Here is a 20,690-nt window from a genome sequence, read left to right on the forward strand (position 1 = left end):
TCCGGCCCACCGGGAAATTTCCCGGTATCCCGGTGGGCCAGTCCGGCCCTGGCTATAGTAATAAGACCACCTTTTTTTTATTCTAGAATCATTTTTATATATAAACCCTATGTTTCATTTCTGTTGATACATTTCCAGTTACATGCCAGGGACTGATCCAAAGTTACCAATAAAAAAGTTAAGGTGCTGCAGTATACTCCTGCCTGATCTGGAGCTGGTCATGGTGGGGCAAGAATTGAGCTGGGGCTTGCTAGACCCTTAGGCATGCCTAGCCCCTACAAGAGCCAAGCTAGACCTATGTTTCGGATACCCAGATTCATGTGAGCGTCTTTCAGTTGCCTTCTTCAAAAGACCAATTTATTACAGTTCATTCATGGTTTACCCGTGACCCTCTTTGATGACTCAATGGCAGTAGGTAATGTGATGTGCATCAAGTACTATGGTATTGTCAACCTCCAAGATGACATGTCTACAAGGACCCTTAATCATGTAAATTACATGTGAATTCACAAGTAGTCCTTGACCGAACAAGAATTATTATTAAATATGTATGCAGGCTATAAATTACAATAATTTATGTGCATTCATTATTATTTTTTTTTATCCTGGTAAGTTTAATTTAAATGACATTGCAATGTACACTTATTCACCAATGGCTGGTTCATATCTACATCTATCTCTCTACCACAAAGAATATTACCATCCTAATACGATCCTTTCTATCTCACCATTTCGCCTATTACCAGGTCAAACTTCGATTGAGAATCAAAAATGTACTTTTAGCGAACCCATACACAATTCCACAGTTCTAGTTCCTAGTTTTCAGTTTAGCCGTAAAAGTTCTTTAACTGAAATTAGACTCTCGACCTCTTAACCCAGTGTATTGAATTCCATTACGTACTTTTTGACCTTGACCTTGATTCAAAAAGGACTGATCAAGCTTGGATACAGAGCAGTTCTAATCAGCTAGAGGTTACAAAGTTACATTACATCGCTAACTAGAGAAAGGGTCATTACAAACCTACTGAAAGACTCTTGAACAGTAGATTTTATTTTGATAAATGCACATTTGAACTTTAAAATACTTGCCTTGCTAAAAGCATCCTCTCGACTGTTTCATTCGCAGTCTTGGTTTCTTAAATAAATAGAAGACCCTCCTGCGCATGAGCGCTGTCTTGTTAGACCACCTGAAGCTCATAAGTAAGCACTGGTATTTGCATGCATGGACGGATGCATCACCTATGACCAAACACACGTCCTGCAAAGCACATAGAGGGAGTTCGGGGAAAGAGAGCCAATACATAGAGGGAATTCTATGGAATAAGTAACAAACATGGTAGTCGACCTGGCGTGACCTTGCTGGAAATCAGCCCTGTGAAGAGTGCAGCGTTCACACTTTACTCCTGATAACACAGTTGGGAGAAAAGCCTCCTTTAGTTGATGATACTCACTTTCATCTAGGCATCTTCTAAAACAACTTGAGATGTTACAGCCAAGCTACTAATGTACTAGTTCATTATGGTATTCTGTATGGATTGAGACTCTTCCGCTACCTGGGCTCTCCCAACATTCAGCCCTCCAACCCATTCTAACATCTTCTCCAGACATTTTTCTTATACCATCTGTGTCGGGAACCTGAATAGGCCACCGGGATGTCCGTGGCCATGGTTGCCTTCATAGCAAAAGCTGGCTCCTGTTCTCAGAGAAAAGGTGCTCATCTGAAAAGAAAGGGTCTCCCAAAGGACCGTACCACCAGACACAACATGACCCAGCAGTCAGGATGCAAGAGAACCTATTTATTGAGCCTGAGCATATTTTATAATCTCCTCACACATTCAACAATGGCGAATACACAACAGTGGTGAAGGGATTAAGGAAGTAACACTTAAACGCAGACTAGATGGCAAATCATTCTTGAGATGGAATCAAGAGGGTGAACATAAAAAATATTACAATTTAACCCCTGTGAGTAATTTTCCTAAAAAGAGGGTCAAGCTCCTGTTACACCATCGAACCTCATCTGCTGCCCCACCATACCAGTCCCACCACTGTCTCTGCATACCCACCGGGATAGAATGTTACTTGTGACTCTTACCTACAGAGCTTTTAACAGCATTGTACCCCTAGACCTCCACTCTCTAAATACTCTCCTAACCACATTCTCCGTTCTGCTTTTCTCTTCAACCGTTCTCCCCACCTAACTCGTTTTACTAATGCTGTACTCATCCTCCAGAATTTTCTTATCTTGTTCTATCAGACGTTCCTCTATTCTAACTTTACTGTAAAACGCTCACTAAATACCGACCTTCACAATGGTAAGGAAAAAAAAAGAGAACGTCGGTTCCCCCTGACTTCGAGCTCTCCATGGCACAGACTTCTCCGCATCACCCTTGCTTCGCCGAAATCATCCTCATCCAAGCAATCCCTTTCCTTCTCATTCCTCCTAATAGATTGTAAGCTCCCAAGAGCAGGGCCCACTTTTCCTTTTGTATCAGTCTTAAAGTGTCTTAATGTTATAGAACAATATGGATTTTAGATTTTGCACTAGGGAATCTGCTGGCGCTCCATAAAATAGAACGTAATGTAACATTTATACATATATTACAAGCAACAATGCACAACTTTAGCCAGCATAACAAGGCATTATTTCACATTATAATAGCAATGTTTTCCGTGGGAAGTCTGTACATCGGACGTGTCCTGGGGTTTGGGTTGACTGTTAAATCTTTTGTTTCAAGTCAGCGTTTATTTTCTTCCCAGCCCGTAACACTAGTTCCTTCAAGATTTCTTTGCACCAAAATATTTTTATCTTATGACATTAATGTTTGAATTTCCACCGGGGATGACTATTTCATATTTAATGCCCTTAAGCCCGTATAACTCTTCTACAGCAGAAGCTACTTTTACGTATAATTGGAACATTCGAACACAGAGCATCTGTTAGAATACCGAGTTCAAGTGAACTGCAATGCAGAACATGCAACTGCTGTTAAGTCTTTTGATATATTGATGAACAAAAACTTGGGTTCCGTTGAAACAATCGGGATGTCTATGGATACAGCTGGGGCATTACTGGTTTCCGTTCCCCTCTAGCCTTTAATAATTTGATAATAAATATTAGGGATGGGTAAAATGTCCTAATATCTACATCTAGAAATGATACCTTTTTAAAAAAAGAACCTGTACATCATAGTATGGTTTATGTGTTTTAGGACACAGACAGAAACTTGGCTAATGAATACATGATAATTGATTATTTTTCTTAGATTAAAGTAAGCCAAGTATACTTTTAGGAGGTCCTTATGAACCGCAGCTCTCAGTGGGCCATGTAGGCAGATCAGAGATTTGTATTATGTCCTGTTTTCGTGTGAACTAATGCAGAATATTGGGATATGGCATCAAAAACAAGAGAGGAGTCCTCCTCTGCTTGGTAGGTTGGGAGGCTATGGCCATTGCCCTGGAGCAGGCCTTGGATACCAACCCTCATAAATATATCACTGAGTAACAATAATTAGGATTTTTATGACATAAAAGTGGTAGGATGGATGCTCAAAATGATCAAAGCATGATAATTTTCACAACAGGTGGGCAGAAATCTTACATTACCCCAACGGTGTCTTACATTGTTTGGGTCCAGATAAGAACCATTCGGCCCATCTTGCTCGTTTCTCATCTTCTTTAAAGACTCAAACCTTCATCGGCCGTCGGTGCCATTTTAGATGCAGGATGGCCGTGTGTTATCTCATAGGTGAACAGTTTATTTATGTTGGAGGGTTAAAGCCACCAGTAAATGGAGCAGCCTGAGCTCCTCACCAAACTTTGTCTTCACTCCAGGCAGACACATTTTGTTTGATGTCTCATGAGAAATGACCCTGTATTTTTTCCACGCACCTGGCAGCCAATAAGCCATATGTTCCATCATATCAAATTCAATTACACAGTAATTTAGTAAATCTGTCTCAACCACGACAGGGCAATTATGAAAACAGATTGGCGCAATTATATCAACATTCTAAATAAAGTGATTTTTGTTTTATATTGATAAATCTAGAATGTCAGGAAGTATTTTACCGATGTAAAGTGTGCATAGCCATGTGTAAAAAATGGAAATTGGCGTCAGTCACATGAAAATGTTCTTTGGAAACCATATTCTTTGGTGTAGTAAGAATGCCGGGCTGTATAGGGAGAGGTATTAGCAGTAGATAGAGGGAAGAGCTCATGCCGTTGTACAGAGGACCGCTGAGACCTCACTTAGAGTATTGTGTACAGTACTGGAGACCGTATGTCAAGAAGGATATACCGTATTTGCTCGATTATAAGACGACACTGATTATAAGACGACCCCCCCCAAAATCTGAATATTAATTTAGGAAAAAAAGAAAATCCTGAATATAAGACGACCCTATAGGAAAAAAGTTTTACCAGTAAATGTTAATTCATGTAAACTATTATTGAGAAAAATATTTTTTTGTTTTTATTTCTTTGTATTTTCCAACCTGCCCCCCAGTTACGCACATCTGCCCCCAGGCTTGCCACTCCAATATGGCACTGTGGCCCATGATATGCCTTTTAACCCTCTATATGCCACTGTGCCCCATGATATGCCTTTTAACCCCCTATGTGCCACTCTGCCTCCAGAAATGCCTTATACCCCTATATGTCACTCTAGCATTTAGGGGGTTAAAAGGCATATTATGGGGCAGAGTGGCATATAGGGAGGTATAAGGCATTTCAGGAGGCAGAGTGGCTTCAGGGGGTTAAAAGGCATTTCATAGAGCACTCTGCCTCCAGAAATGCCCTATGCCCCCATTTAACACTCCCCCCCACACACACACACTTACCGGTGCTTCCAATTTCCTGCTGTATACCGGGGCAGCAGTCTTCCTTCTGTCTCCCCCCCATTTAACACTCCCCCCCCACCCCACACACACTTAACGGTGCTTCCAATTTCCTGTTGTATTGCCGGGGCAGCGGGTTGACGTCTACACGATTCGCTGCAGCCGGAAGGAGGTGGAGTTGGCTACTGGGGGTTTGTCTGCGTCCATCTCGCGATGGACGATGGACGCAGACAACCCCTGCTGCTAGCCACACCTCCATCTGGCTGCAGCGGAAGTTGTCTATGCGGATCGCGTGGACGTCAACCCGCTGCCCCGGTATACAGTAGGAAATTGGAAGCACCGGTAAGTGTGTATGGGGTAGGGGAATGTTAAATGGGGGGGAGACAGAAGGATCCAGGTCCCCTGCAGCGGTGCGGGGGATCTGGATCTTAGTCTCATAGTCAGACCTCTATTTGTGGTCTGATTATAAGACGACCCCGATTAGAAGACGAGGGGTATTTTTCAGAGCATTTGCTCTGAAAAAAACCTCGTCTTATAATCGAGCAAATACGCTAGATATATTGGAGAAAGTTCAGAGAAGGGCTACTAAAATGCTTCATGGATTACAGGATAAAACTTACCAGGACAGGTTAAAGGATCTTAAAGGAAGATAGTTTATTTAAAAGGAGAAATACTACCACAACGAGAGGGCATAGTCATAAGCTGGAGGGGCAAAGGTTTGATCTTTGTTTCTAGATTACTCCAGAAAGAGAACCAATAGCGGCATAGACAAAAAGCAAAGTTTTCCTCCAGAGTAGATACTGTAACATCTAACATTATCTTTGTAAAAGGAACAAAGCTTATCGTTGGTCTCTGCTCGCTGATATCATAGATAACATGTAAAGTTATAACTATGTGTCCCACGAGCAATTCATTGTACAGCGCTACGGAATTAGATGGCGCTATATAAAACAATAACTAATAATAATAATTCTATTCCTGAAGGAAAGAGGAACAATAGACATTAATACCCCATTAGTAGTGTCACATTCTCCTCAATTTTTGTTGGGCTGTGTTAATTCTGATAATTCTAGACAGTTACTTGATACAAGCTGTCATCACTGAATGGCTAAAAGGCTCTATTGCCATGGCAGCAGAAATAGATTCTTCCTTTTGTGGTTTGTCCAAAAGACCAGTTGTGATATTGCTATTTATTCCTTTCTGATTTGTGACAGTAAACTATTATATATTCCAAGAAGACCTGAATTAGATACAATTAATTGTTCCTTAGTCTAAATACTTATACATACTGAGACAAGGCCGCTTAGTTGAGGGGAATAAAAGTTGTTTTCAGGGACCTTAATCATAGTCTTCTAGGACAATAAGTCCTAGGAACACTGATTTGAGGGAAACTGTGTGGAAAAAAACACAGGACCATAAATATGAAGCTTAGCTCCATATTGGAATGCTCTCTGCTATTCTTTGTTGGGCCTACTAACTTAAACCCCCAGCCAGACCCCGCTAAACCAGTCCCCCCAGACAAAACACACAGGTCCAGCCAGTTAATGCCACTCCTGGCACTCTTCAGTGCTTCTCCATGCCCTGGATGCTCAGCGAAACTTTCTCTCCCCTCAACATTTTGTCCAATTGTAAGGCTTTAGGGAGTTTAAATGTCCATGACCTTCGCCTACACCACCAAATGCAGTAACTTCATCAAACCAAGGGGTCTCAGACATACAGTATGATGTAATGAAGAAGGATCAGGGTGTGGAATCGTGGTGGAAACCTTGAGAGGCGGTAAGCATGGTTTGAGGGCTCACCGTTAGGGACCTGAAGATAAAGATAAGTAGAACTAGGGTTTGCAGAATGAGGTAAGATTCAGGACGGGGTAGGTTAGAGGGTATTAAATAGACCTCCAGCCCCTCACACAAAATTAGGCAATACCTTTAACATATAATGATTACATTCTTCTGAACTGTGAAGTTACGGTTCCTTCAAAAAGCGTCAGGGCGTCATTCAACACAGCTTGGTGCAACCCATATGATGGTTATTGCACGACATGCACTTGATGAAGAAACAAGCTTACTCAGTAAGGATCTGATCTTTAGGATTATACAATAAGGAGCAAAGTTTACAAAAAGACAACGCAACCCTAATATAGACCAGCGGATGCTGGATAACATAGAAGGCTACAAATTTTGTCTAAAAGATAAATAAAGGCTCCAGGCACTCAAGGGTTCCAGCGTCAGGCAGATTTATTAGAGGAAGAAAAAAAACAACGTTTCGACCTCACTATTTAAAAATTTTGTCTAGACTTTGATAAAATCATAAAAAAAAGTATCTATCTATGACTGGTATGGATATTTAATATCTTGGATGTTACAACATTTCCAAACTTCTTTAATGTACCGTTGAATACAGGAAATAATACTTACAAAGAGAATATGTTATCGCGTCAATTAACTTTACTTCTCGTCTCAGATAAAACTGTGTTATGTTATTGACCAGAGCATTTTCGTAAAAGATTAATACCTCACTCCTAATGCCTTTCAGACGGCTCTGCCTCCCCTAGCATTGTCTGCAGTTCTCTGTATCGGTTATCTCCAGAGCATTAATCTAACTTAAAATGTCAGTGTTGTTCGAAAAATAATTTATGGTCTTTACATAATATATGAATTATGCTCATTTCAATGACCTCTGCTTTTTAAGCAATATTTCTTAAGAACTACCACATTGCCTGAATTACCAACATCAGCACCTAAAAGGTTTATTAAAATATTATGTTACAGTCAAGACCTCAAATATCTATCACGTGTACGGTATATATCCATACGGTGCTAAGTCTGAAATCCTGACTCAAATAAAACCTGGCCCCACATTTTAAAAATGTTATAGGCAAACGTAAGATTGCCACAGCAGAAGCTTATTACCTCTGACGTAGTACAGCAAGCAGTGTGAGTACTTTTGTATTTGCTAATTTATGTTTTGACATGTTACATGGTGGCCATGTTCAGCGCCAACTGGATCAGTGGGGGACACCATCAATGTTTTTTTTCATTTAAAACAATGGGTAATAGTTTCACTTTGTTACACCACATATTTGTAATGAAATTATTCTATTCCCTGTATAAAGGACCAAAACAGAAACAGTAATGAACAAAGCGTAAAGCTAGCATTTTGCAAATAATGATGCTATGATTTTAAAATGTTTAAAAACTAAAAAGATGAAATAAATCAATAGAGAAACCCCTCAGGGTCTGCTCAAGCCACCTTGCACATGCGCCACACGATTGCAGACAGGCCTACATTTTTGCAATTTTACAAGCTCTCCTCCTTACTATCCTCTCTCCTTTCTACCATTTCTCTCCTTTTACTGTCCATTCTGCCTACTTCTTACAGTCTATTTTTTACTTTTGACCTTCCTTCCCTTTTCCCCTTCTCTCTCTTGGTGTTCCCTTTTATTCTTGCTTGCCTGCCCTTTCCTTTCTTTTCTTCTCTACATTCTGTTCCATTCAATCTTAACAATTTATTTTAACTAACCCCCCACTCCCAAAAAAAGCCACCACCGCTAGCTACTTCCTCCAAGGTCCTCCCACACATTACTCTCGGCCTTGCAGTTACCAATCGCCCTCATTGCTCTGCCCGCCTGGAAATGACATCATTTTTTGGCACACAGTGTAGAGAGACAACTTCCTTAAAAGAGACCACATCACAGGACCAGATCAGGTCGCTACGACGTGGCAGGTTTCAGCAGTTTTTCATTCTTTAGTGGTCAAGTGGCGGACACTGGAATTCTTTGTGATGTCCACTGATAACCACTGGAAATGAGGGAGGTATGTGGTGCGTGGATAGACATGCCAGACCATGGGAAAGCTCCAACATGAGGTCATTTGTCAAAATGTCCTATCGATTTATTTTTCATGATGACATGGGCCATGTATATTTAGGCGAGACTGATGCAATCCTGCTGCTAGCTTGGGGGGACAATCATTAGGAAGATCCCAATGTTTTTTTTTTTTAACTATTGCTATAAAAATAACACTTCCAGTCTAACCTTAAAATATGACCTAAAGAAGAGGAGAAGAAGAGCTGGAGAATTACAGAATTAAAATTATAGGCGCATATAACTCGTTCAAAACTGTTTCCAATGACATTATGGGTCAACAAAAGCAGTTGCCATTAACATTGATGATGATCTTAGAGGGGATATGATAACTTTATACAAAAACTTTCGGGGACAATACTACACTATTCCCAGATGAACTGTTCATTAATAGGACAAAGAACTATTACGAGTTTAATGCATTTTTACAGCAAAAAGTGTAAGAACTATAAAGATGTGGAATTTACTATATACAGTAGTTGTGCTAGCAGATTTCAAATATATATTTAAATATAGACTAGGCTTTTAGCAAAGAATAACATAAAAAGATTCGAACGTTAATATGGACATGATTAATTATAGATTTTTTTAATCAAGTGAGAAATTAGGTTGCCGTTTTGGAGCCCTGGGTTTTCTTTCGTATGAAACATTTTAATGTATGTTTTGGTAAGCAGGCTCTTCTTCTTCTTGTCAGTCATATATGGTCAATACTCTCCTTATCTAACCTGGCTTCCAAATGCTCCTTCTCCTGTATTTCATACTCAATCTTGTTTTAATTATGAACATGTTCATCCAATTTTTCATCAAAAGGTGCTCTTTCCATACTACATTTCTTTTTCTGTTAGTGTACAGTTTTCTTATAATTATTCCAAATTTGTGTCAGGACCTGGGCGAGCAGGTCGGGTAGGAGTCCATGTGCAGGGGATACGGGGGAGTCTGTCTGTACCCCTTTATGCATATTGACGGAGAGGTAGGTGGAGACAGAGTAGCAGAACTGGAAAACGGATAGAAGGGAGCTGAGGCAGAGACAGGGGAGCTGAGGCAGACACAGGGGAGCTGAGGCAGACACAGGGGAGCTGAGGCAGACACAGAGGAGCTGAGGCAGAGGTAGGGCCAACGGTAGGTACAGGCTCGGGTTCAGGCACAGGCTCGGGTTCAGGGACAGGCACAGGCCCACTGGCAGGTAAGCCCACTGGCAGGGCGGATTGCCGGTTCAGGCTCACTGGAAGCCCACTGGAAGGGTGGACGGGAACGGAGGCCCACTGGAAAGGGCGGACGGGAACGGAGGCCCACTGGAAAGGGTGGACGGGAACGGAGGCCCACTGGAAGGGAGGAGGGGAACAGAACAATACAGCGCCAGGCACGGGAACAGGCTCAGGCACGGGTACAGGCTCAGGCACGGGAACAGGAACAGGAACAGAGCAGTCCTTACACTTCAATGTCAAGGCCCTGACTGAAAGGCAGGGCAGGACTTAAAAAGGCAGGGCTTCACTCAGGTAATTAGGTGCAGCTGTACCTAAAGACCTTTTTTATACATTCTTTGAAATGCTTGCAAAATTTTGAGGGCGGTGGTGTTGCTTAAATATTTTTTCTTTAATTAAACTGCATTTTAATATATTTTATACATTTTATTTGCCAGTTTTTCTTTTGAGTCCAGGAAGGTGATACATACATTCTGCGCTAAATATAATTAAATAAGCCTAATACCCATTGCAGTCTCACACATGAAGATAAGGCATGATTGAATAATTTGTCTTCTGGTTTACAGATGTCATTTGTATATTAGGTAATTACAAGATAATGGCATTTCAGCTTTCGGAGAATTAGTACCTTCACACAGCATTAAAGATGTGCGTATACCAATTTGTGCTTTCCTGCCTCTGATACGGGATTTTACGATGTGTGCAGAAAAATATAAAATCGCCAGCTACCGTGTGAATGTAAAACCACGGGCAATAATGACACTTTTAAAATTAAACAAAAAGATGAAACCTGCAGTCTCTTCGATTAACATTTTAATATTCATAAGATCTCCTCTCACTGTTGTCTTACCATGAATTAGGGTCAATTAATTTACTCTACCACCTGGCTTCATAGGAAACTAACCCTGTATATCAACATTCCATTTAGAGAACATTCTGTGGTCTAGTCTAGAGTGATTTAGGTACTTCAATTGTAAAAAAAGTTAACATATGGACAGTGCTGATAACTAATCGGGTTTCAACTGATGTCTCTGGATGAAGCACTTCTTCCTCAGGGACCTGGGTTAATGTCATTAATTTTATGGCATAGGTGTGACCTTTGGTTATGTCCACACTCCGGCAGGGTTCCTTCAAGTCCATGCCCAGTTCCTTCCTACTCTTGTCTAACTGGGACTAACCCTGGCCTATAACTAGGTCGTTTTGTCACAGCCAAACTCAGTTTTGCCCAAAAAAGGGCAACAAGCCCTGAGAAGTTCCCAGGTATACCTATGGATCATGCTAGGCCAGATGACCTTTGGTCAGGTTGGAACCTTTTGGAGCTCTGAAAAATCAAAATGTTTCAAATTAACTGCTTTTAATACAAGTCAAATGTATCTTAAGGGTAGTAAATGAAGCCTTGAATTTAGTAGCAGATAAGAGATGCTTGATCATCTAGTCTGCCAGTTTCTTGTTTCTTACTGTAATATCTCAACCTTTACTTGGTCTTTTGTCTTAAGTTCAGCCTTATGCCCATCCCATGTGTATTACTCATTGCATTAAACTTTACCACTTCTGTTGAAAAGGTCATGAGTCTGGCCTTGAGATTTGGTAAATGGCAGGAGAATAGCATAATGTTCATTGTAGCTTTCACTCCCAAACTTCTTTGCCTTTTGTGAATCCTTCAAAGGCGTAAAGTTGAATCTTGGCTTGTCAAAGATTGCAATTGTTATGGATCTACTGTTTCAGGATAGTGTGGGCGAAAGAGAGAGAGTGAATATAGATGGAAACATAAGGAGATCATTAGTAAATTAGCATCCCATCATTATACTTATATCAGACGGTAGAGTGGCCGTTGCAAGTATGCCCGAGTTGAATTTGCCTATGACCAATGCTAGGGCCCGTAGGCATTCCATGGATACATCCCATTCTTCATCTCATGATTCTTGTTAACTATTAAGCATCTGTCTCAAAAAATTAACATCTAAAAGCCAGGCGTCTCCCAATAAGTCTCCCACTCCTCGAGGGAAGAAAGTCGATGCTCTGCAGACCAGGGGCCAGATCTTTCAAGCAAACACACACAATAAATACAGGTTAGCGGCACTCAAGTTTACTCCCATCAAATAAATTCCGTAGACTTTGCTGTGATAGTAATAGTCTTCTTTATTAAACATACATCATATAAAAGCATATATAGCCAGGCACCTGTCTATTATCACAGCAAAGTCTACTGAATTTATTTGACTGGAGTAGACCCGAGTGCCTCTAACCTGTATTCCCGGTGTGTTCTCAAAAAATTCTGCACTGAGAAATTCTCAAAGATTAGATTGCACATTTTTGCTATATTTTACATGAGCCTCTTACCATTTTAATAGTGTAAAATTATTAAAAGAAATAAGCTTTATATGGAAACAAAATGTATTTTTTGCTCACTGGGTTTGCGGAAGACAAATTCATATAGCCAAGGGCAAGATCCATCTAGGAATGTGATTTATTATAACCCCTCTTGGGAAACTAAACCATTATGAAGAGCTGCCTTATAATGGCCACTGACTCCGTGATTGACAGGTCTGTTACTTATGGTTCCATTTTATATGTCACCTCTAATTTTCCGTAGTCTGGTATATTGAGTATACTGAATATAGACATAAACGTTAAGTATAAAAGATAGGCTAGTCATTAAGAACCACTGATTGATGGAACTCAATGCCAGTATTGTTAAGTTTGGCCTGCAATTGTTATTTTTGTAGTGTTTGGCTATTGGCTATTAGACATATTATATTTCTGATATATTTAACATGTGTTATGACATCATTATGACTAAATACATTTATTAAAACTGCCAATCAGTTTCAATCAGTGTAATTGTTTAAAAATTGAACAAAAGTAAAGCCGATGTGTTTTTAGCTATCACTGGAATTTTAATTGAAAAATTAATAAAACGAGTAGTCACCCTTAAATGATTATTCAGAAGTGTTCTATGTTATTATGTGTTCTTGACAATGCAAAATAACATAAAAATGTATTTTAGTGATATTATAGCTATTACTCCGAAAAATAAGGGTTATGCCCCTCTGTATTGTCTCCACATTTCAGAGGGTGCATCATTCAAGCAGTAGTGGCTTAGATAGGTGCCAAAATTCATGTTATTAGCATTTTTATAAAAATAATTAGCTTGTAATTAAATGTTATATGCTGTGCTGAGTTCATTGTAGTTGTGCAGGGTTCCACTTGATGGTAAAGGAAAGAGAAGCACGCTAGGAACATACATTGTTCCAGATATTGAAGTAGAGTTGAGGTTTCAACTTACCAACGTCACCATACATTATAAAAGTCTAGCAACCTGTATAAGGTATAATAAAATAAGTGAAATATCTTGAGTCACTTTACCGATTGTATTGTGCTTTATGTAAGGCCAGTTCAGCCCTTCATGCAGAAGGAAATTGGACAGAATGGCCTTTTATTATGCGTAATGAATTTGGTGAACGGAAACCGCTGCTAAACCCCATTTTAATGAATAAGAAGAAGAGTTGGCAACATTACATTTATTTATATAGTGCTAGCAGGTTCCATAGAGCTGTGCAACAGTAGATCATCTATGAGAAGCTCATAGTCAAGGAATGGCCATGTCTAAACACAAACTATCAGGGATCCTTTCGTTATTTTTTAGTTTTATATTTTATAGCTTATAGATAATGCCACATTACTTTAATAATAGTAATAAATAATAGCCCTTTAACTCATAGAGAATTTCTTTTAAGTACTAGAGCCCAAGAGGTGGGAGTCGGCGCAGGGAATCTTTTGTGAACAAATCGAGATGATGTCAGTGGCGGACAGCATGGGATTATAGTTGTAAAACCAAACAAAGATCAGGAAGGCATGAATTTTAGAAACACAAATTCTAGCGTCAAAAGGCTGCTTTTAGCAATGGCACTTGTAATTCATGTTACTTGTTGCGGTTTATGAATAATGCACAATTCATATGAAGAACATTAGTCAACGTGAAGACTTGGCCTATGGTGCCTTCTAGAATGTTGATTATCTAAACTTTCACACCTCACAACTGAATATAGTTGCCATATAATAGTACTTTCCACAATGAATTCTACTCCATGTTTTTGTAGACCCAGAAGTCATGTAGATATTGTTCTTATGTTTTTTTAATGCCGAGATTTTTTCATCTGATGCTTGGGTTTCATTGACGTATGTAAACTGAAGACCAACACCGGCTCCACATATGGATGTATTTGTCCATGGGACTAAATATAGCAGTATTTGTTCTCAATTAATATCGATGACCCCTCTGATTGGAGGAAAACGTTATTAAAATGCCTAATAAGTATGTGGAGAAATCTTCATTTTGATTTACCATTACTAGCAGGAACATCATTCAACTGACCTAGAGCTAACTAGTAGTCTACAAGTCGTCACTATAACCCCATGTGACTTTAAGGGTAGACAGTCCAGGTTACATACCCAGGGCACAACTAATATTAGTGTACAAATTATCCACCCGGGGCTTTTTAAGGTTGCCATGTCGCATTAGAAAAAACATCCATTTGGGGTAGGGTTGCCATCTTTTTCACAGCCATTTCCTGAACAATCGGTTGCACTTGGGGGTGTGTGACTGACAAATGGTCAAGGATTTCACGAGTGGGAGTTAAAATGGCGAGAGGAGAGAAAAAGGAGAGAGAAAGCAGGAGGAGAGAGAGAAAGGAGAAAACAAAAATGAGTGAAGGTGGGAAAAATTTAAAGACGAGAGAAAAAGAGAGGGTAAGAGACAAGAGTGAAAAGAGATAAATGCGATTAGAGAAAATGAGCAGAGGACTGAAAGAAGAGTAAAACAATATAAGCGGATATGATCACAGGGCTTTCTACCCTGCATGATTACATGTACACACCTAGGATCTTACCCTGGCTGGCTGCCCAGAGTGTGGCCAAGTACAATTTCCCCACGTTAGAGATTAAAGACACTAGCCCAGTGGCCTTGGCAAAGCAGTGTTTTGCCCATAGACCCCAGTTAAAACGCCATTTATATGTTAAAATCGTATATAAATATCGACAAATAAATCTATGCAACTCTTAATATACATAAAAATATGGATATATGCACTATTAGTGCACTTACATATATTAAATATTTATTAAAGCATCCCAGTCCAAGTTGTTACTGTCTCATTTTGAAGCCAAGTCTTGCCTGATTATACGGCATTAATTGCTGAGGTAGGCATTCTTCAGTTAACTATTTCATGTTCCCTAAAGCAGTAACTATCGCACTATAAAAAAAAATCAAGTTTTCACATCATCTTTAGCAAAGAGGCTTTTCTCAAGGGATGCCTAAACTTATTTGTTTGGCACTGAAGTACAAATTGCTTTGTTTTATGACAATAATGGCTTGTCACTGTTTTGGAGGTATAATTTATTCTGCAGGCAAGGAAGAGCCCGGCCTGCAAACGGAATAATTTATGAACGATAACCGCACGTTTCGAGTCATTTTACTCTTTGAAAGTCCTATAGCAGGTGTGTGTTTAGTTGTAGGTCTATGACCCCTAGTGTAGGCAGAGAAACCTATATTTTCATAGAAATGTACACTATATATGTTTATTTTATTTCCTTTTTTATTGTTATTGGTCAGGCAGCTTTTTTTTTCTGTGTGAATAAGAAGCATTGATTTTTACCCATCGACCTGTACGCTGGTCCCGTCTACAGTCGATGTCTATCTCATTGCCTGTTTTTTGGTCTCCCTTATGAACAGAGGGTAGCAGCCTGCATTGCTTGCCATAAACTTTACATCGGCAGGTCCACATATTCATCTGAATTTAAAATTTTATAACTAAATGATAAATTCTGGACATTATGCATAGCACTTTTAAATAAATTTTGCCTTGTTCATGATTTTTGTTGGGAACACTTATTTGTCATGTGACACAAAAGCAGGCACTGATAGGTTGCTGCCATAACAACTGAAAAAACTTCTTTAAAACTTTTATTACTTTAGTTTTATTAAACTAACATTTAAGACATCAAATCTGCGTCCCCTGAGTGCATAGCAAAGGCAATCCATGCAAAATTTAAGCATTTCCTTTCTTTTTCCATGGGCTACCAGTTAAGACTGGAATCCTAATGTCCGCAGCAAATTATAACCTGTTGTCTGGACTCTACTTGGCATGGTTTCAGCAGATTACATAGACCAGGGGGAGTCTAGGGTTAGTGACACTTGGGTTCAGTATTTCTTTCCCCCCCTCCTCGGGATCTAAAACACATGCACATACTAATATGTAAACTCGCACTTATACCCACTCACTCTACACTTACACGTATCTCCCTCGGACCATCAACCCTAGGCTCACCCTTCACACTCAAACCATATACTGATACACACCCTTACTCAAACACCATACACTAGCACTCACGCTGACACCAAATACTGACACATATACACACATGGCAACCATGCATTAACCTATACGCTCTAACGCCACATGCTGACACAAACACTCATGCTAACAACCACTCACTCGTGCATTCTAACACCAGATACTAACACACACCCTCATGCTAATATCATATGCTAACATACATGCACTTTAGCACCATATGCTTGCGCATACTTATTCTAAAACCATACACTAACACACACTCTAACATCATACAATAAGACGCACACAGACACACATGCTAACAGCATTCCGTCACATAAGCTCGCACACATTCACTTGCACACATGCTAGCACCATAAACAAACATATAAGCTAACACCATACACTTACACGTGTACACTCTACCACCATACAATAACACACACTTTACTACCATAGTTACACATACATACACATTTACCCCAGCACCATATAATACACACACTAAAACTATAGCACCATACACTTACACATACACACACTTGCCATATATATACATAGAAAGACAGACACTCTTACTCTCTTTCTTATTATCTGTTCAGCTTGCCTGCCCCTCCCTCCCTTACCTTGTGCGGAGCCCTTCTTTACTGCAACTTGCACTCTTGCACCTGCAGATTGGAGTATGGAGCGCAGATGGCCAGTGGCCCACCAGGCCTGTATGATATTGGTTATATTATTTATATTCATTCACATTACTAAATGATGGACAGTACACAAAAAAAAATACCAAAAGGCAATATATAACTTGAGTGGGAACACTAAAAAAAAAAAAAAAAAAGGAAAAAGTTGTCATAAACATAACTAATCTGACAAGAGGTGACTCCAGTGCAGCTGCTCTTCATTGGTTGATGTCAGACGAGCCCCCTGCCGGCGACCAATAGAGTCGCTCGTACAGACCTTTAACTCTTGACGGCGGTAACTTGGCCTTCGGAGGTTCCAGGAGTTAAAGGTCCCTGCGAGCGACTCTATTAGTCACAGGAAGCTCCTCTGGCATCAACCAATGAAGGAGCTCCCTGTCGGCAACCAATAGTCGCTTGTACTGACCTGAAGCCGAAACCAGGTCTGGCAAGACCAGGTGCTTTCCCGCTCCAAGAGTTAAAGGTTTGTACAAGTGACTCTATTGGTCGCCTGCAGGCATCAACCAATAAATAAGGGTGTCCAAGAGGGACAATATTGTTCAGATTAACATTTTTCTGGAATTATGTACTCACCTGTTTATATAAAGCCCCTGCTAAAAGGATAACCCATTCTATTTATTTAGAAAAACATTAATAAACTGAAGGAAGAGGCAGTATTTTTGTTATTATTATTATTACAGAAATATTTGTTATTATTTCATGATTAAACTATGTTTAGTTAGCTATGCCCGTTCCGTTACTAATTACATGTCCATGTTGTTTAGAAGTTAAATATATTGATTTATTTTCTGTTCTTCCGCTATGTAAAAATCTGGTTTAAACACGGCATCCGAGCAGATGGTGTGTGCACTTAGCAGACGCTGTCTTTAAACAAGACATGTTCAGAGTAAAATAGGATTCTCGGTAAGAAAAGCCAGTTTTTGCAAAAGGCATACTGTGCACTTGATGCACCGCAAACTTGCAAGGATCACATTGTAAGTAAATCGTTGTGTCGGTATGTATGGAAACTACCGAGGCAGCCCGCTGGGACCGTTATGATACCGGTGCCCTGTAGTGGCTCAGGCTAAGTGGGGGGGGGGGGGAGAAAAAAAAAAAGAAACTTGGCAGGAGAAACATTTGTGGCATGATGAAGCAGTTCAGTATTCGCAAAGCATGGACAGAAATTTAGTCTTGCTGTCTTCCGCACGTTGCATCCCAGATCGTCTTGTTGCGTTGAGCTAAAGGAACACTTTTGATTACAAAAGTAACCTTGAGTCATGCAGGAAACACGCCCGACGAACCACATGGAAGTTTTGATTCACATTGTCATCATCATCACTCGTGGATTCCCAGATACCTGTGAGAATAGAGACAGCCTTTAGCATTGTCAACGACGACTCGAGGATTTCTTGTTAAGGGGCCCATTGAGAAAAGAACCGGCTCTGCAGCTACGAGACCCTTTTGTATCGTTCCGGCTTTTGTGTTGCTACAAAGAATTGGTCTGGATTTTTCTAATGGTTTGCGTTTACTCCGGCTGAGCCCTGCAGAATGGATTGTCTGTGTATCGTTACAACCAAGGTAGGACTGAAAATCATTCTGCTGCATCTTAGCTGTGCTGTGGTTGTGATTAAGCAGGGTGAGCTCAGAAAATCTATTTTCGGTTCAGTTTCAATTTGGATTATTACGCATATTTTACATTCATTTTTCTTTATGTTAATGTGTATCTTTCAAAAATTCTTATGTCGATATATCTTATTCTATAATAAAGATAAAGATTATATATATTCCTTTTAAGGTAAAGGGAAACCCTTTTTTTCCGGTAAATTGAAAGGATGTGAATATCCCATCAGATTAGATTAATGTAATTTATACTGCGAAGACAAAAAGTATATATTTATCTGTATTTGTTATTATGAAAATACAAGGTAGATATTAAATAAAAATAATACAAGAGAAAGAAGACATTTATTTGGAAGCAAAGTTATTGGTGTGGATTAATAAGGGTAATGTCCAATGGTTAAGCCTTAAAATTTTTATTATATGATTTATTATACTCAGCATAATCATTCCATATTGTTATATGTATTATATATATATATATATATATATATATATATATATATATATATATATATATGTCACATTATTTCTTAAAGGTGTTCCAGGTGGTGGTGTCTAACGTATTCCAAATAGGTCCCAATTATTTATACGAAAATGAAATTTAAGTACTGTATTATCTCATGTGTAATACATTTGTTCCCTTTTACAGAGACTTAGTGTCTTTTATACACAAATAGGAAATAGCATGACCTTTATGGAAACATAGTGCAGAATACACGTGAAGTTCAATCACTAGTTATATCTAAGCTGAGCATTCATCTGAATGAAGAGTATCCCCCATCCCTTCCAGATTTATTTTTTTAACCTTTTGTCCCAAATTCCTTTTAATATTTATATATTATAATATTTATATATTATATTGCCCTAAGCCCATTCTCCACCCTTGCTTCACTCTCATTCCTTCACTATCTGTGTATCTCATCCAACTACTGTCCTCGAGTACCCCAAAGAGACCAGGAATTCTATATATCCTAGTTTGGATGAATGTTTAATTGAAATGCCTGTGTTTAAACTGGGATATCCAAAACTGTGGCCTGTTTGTGGCCCTCAAGTTTACTAGTGGCAGTACAGGGAGTCCGACTGCCTAATAGGGCGATCAAGCCCCCTGTTTTACAGCAGTGGGGCTTCTGCCCCCCCCCAGACCTGCTGCCTTAGGCCTGGGCCTAGTCGACTGGGCCAGAATGCGCTACTGATGGCCAACACCAAAATAAGTAGAACTTTGCTTTATATTAATCGCCATTATATTGCTTTTCATTGTATTGGCCCAACTGGCAGAGTCATTTGTCTGTTGTTGGCATGTCTGCCCACATAGGCTTAAATTTCCTACTACTAGGGTAGTAGTACTAGGGCAGGGGTGCCCAACCTGCGGCCCTCCAGCTGCTACAGGACTACATCTTCCATAATGCTCTTTCAGGTCAGGGGCTGGCAGAGGAGTATGAGATATGTAGTCGTTGGACACCCTTGTCCTAGGGTTTGCAGCTGTCTAGCTTTGAACAAAATATGCATTGTGTGCTCTATACCAATGACAAGCCTTTAGCTTAATATGTGGCCACTGGCAATAAAGTATGCAACTGGTGGTCCCCTTGCCTGGATTGCCAAGGGAACAATCTTGTCCCCAAAATTTTATTTTTATTTTTAATAGACTTTGCATGAATGCCAATGGATTTTACCGCAAACAAATTTATGATTTCTTCTTTCGTTATTGGATTCCGCCCCTGGCTGACACCATGAAGTGTGCTTTCTGCTCATGCTCAGTATCACTCCCATCAGTGGGTGTAATTACTGCCCATCGCATATATGCTAGGTAAATATCACTGTACAGTTAGCATAGACACGATTGGCTGCTGCTGCCGCCGCTCCCATTGATTTCAGGGAAGTGTACATACGAATGCTTCCTGCTTTTTGTAGAGACAGAAGTTTTATATTCTAACTCCTATAACTAATGGATTCCAGCACCGATTTACATGCAGTAAAATGCATTGGAAGCCATGTGACATTGACTCCAGTATGCATTTAACATTAAAATAAAACTGGAGCGGATCTTTACGTTACTCCTAGAGAGGTTTGGGTACTCAGACCGCCCATTCCCACGAAACATTAACTGTTATAACCTCAGTGTATTAGTGATTTGCGGTATTGAGCTTCATTATAATCTG

The 20,690-nt window shown here is 39.7% G+C and overlaps 1 protein-coding gene across 3 annotated transcripts in view; it reads left to right on the forward strand.

Moving 5' to 3' along the window:
- LOC149280628 (disks large homolog 2-like) overlaps window positions 1-20,690 on the forward strand; it is a 522,250-nt gene that overhangs the window by 81,179 nt on the left and 420,381 nt on the right. The window contains exon 5 of one of the 3 annotated variants that reach the window (XM_089500310.1): window positions 11,404-11,420. The exons of the other annotated variants lie outside the window; for them this stretch is intronic. Coding sequence (XP_089356436.1) covers window positions 11,404-11,420 — 17 coding nt within the window. The remainder of the gene's footprint in view (window positions 1-11,403; window positions 11,421-20,690) is intronic. 3 annotated transcript variants of the gene reach the window in all.

Source organism: Sceloporus occidentalis, unplaced genomic scaffold, assembly GCF_023333645.1.
Source record: "Sceloporus occidentalis isolate IW3139 unplaced genomic scaffold, rSceOcc1.0.p SCAF_151, whole genome shotgun sequence".
Taxonomy (NCBI): domain Eukaryota; kingdom Metazoa; phylum Chordata; class Lepidosauria; order Squamata; family Phrynosomatidae; genus Sceloporus; species Sceloporus occidentalis.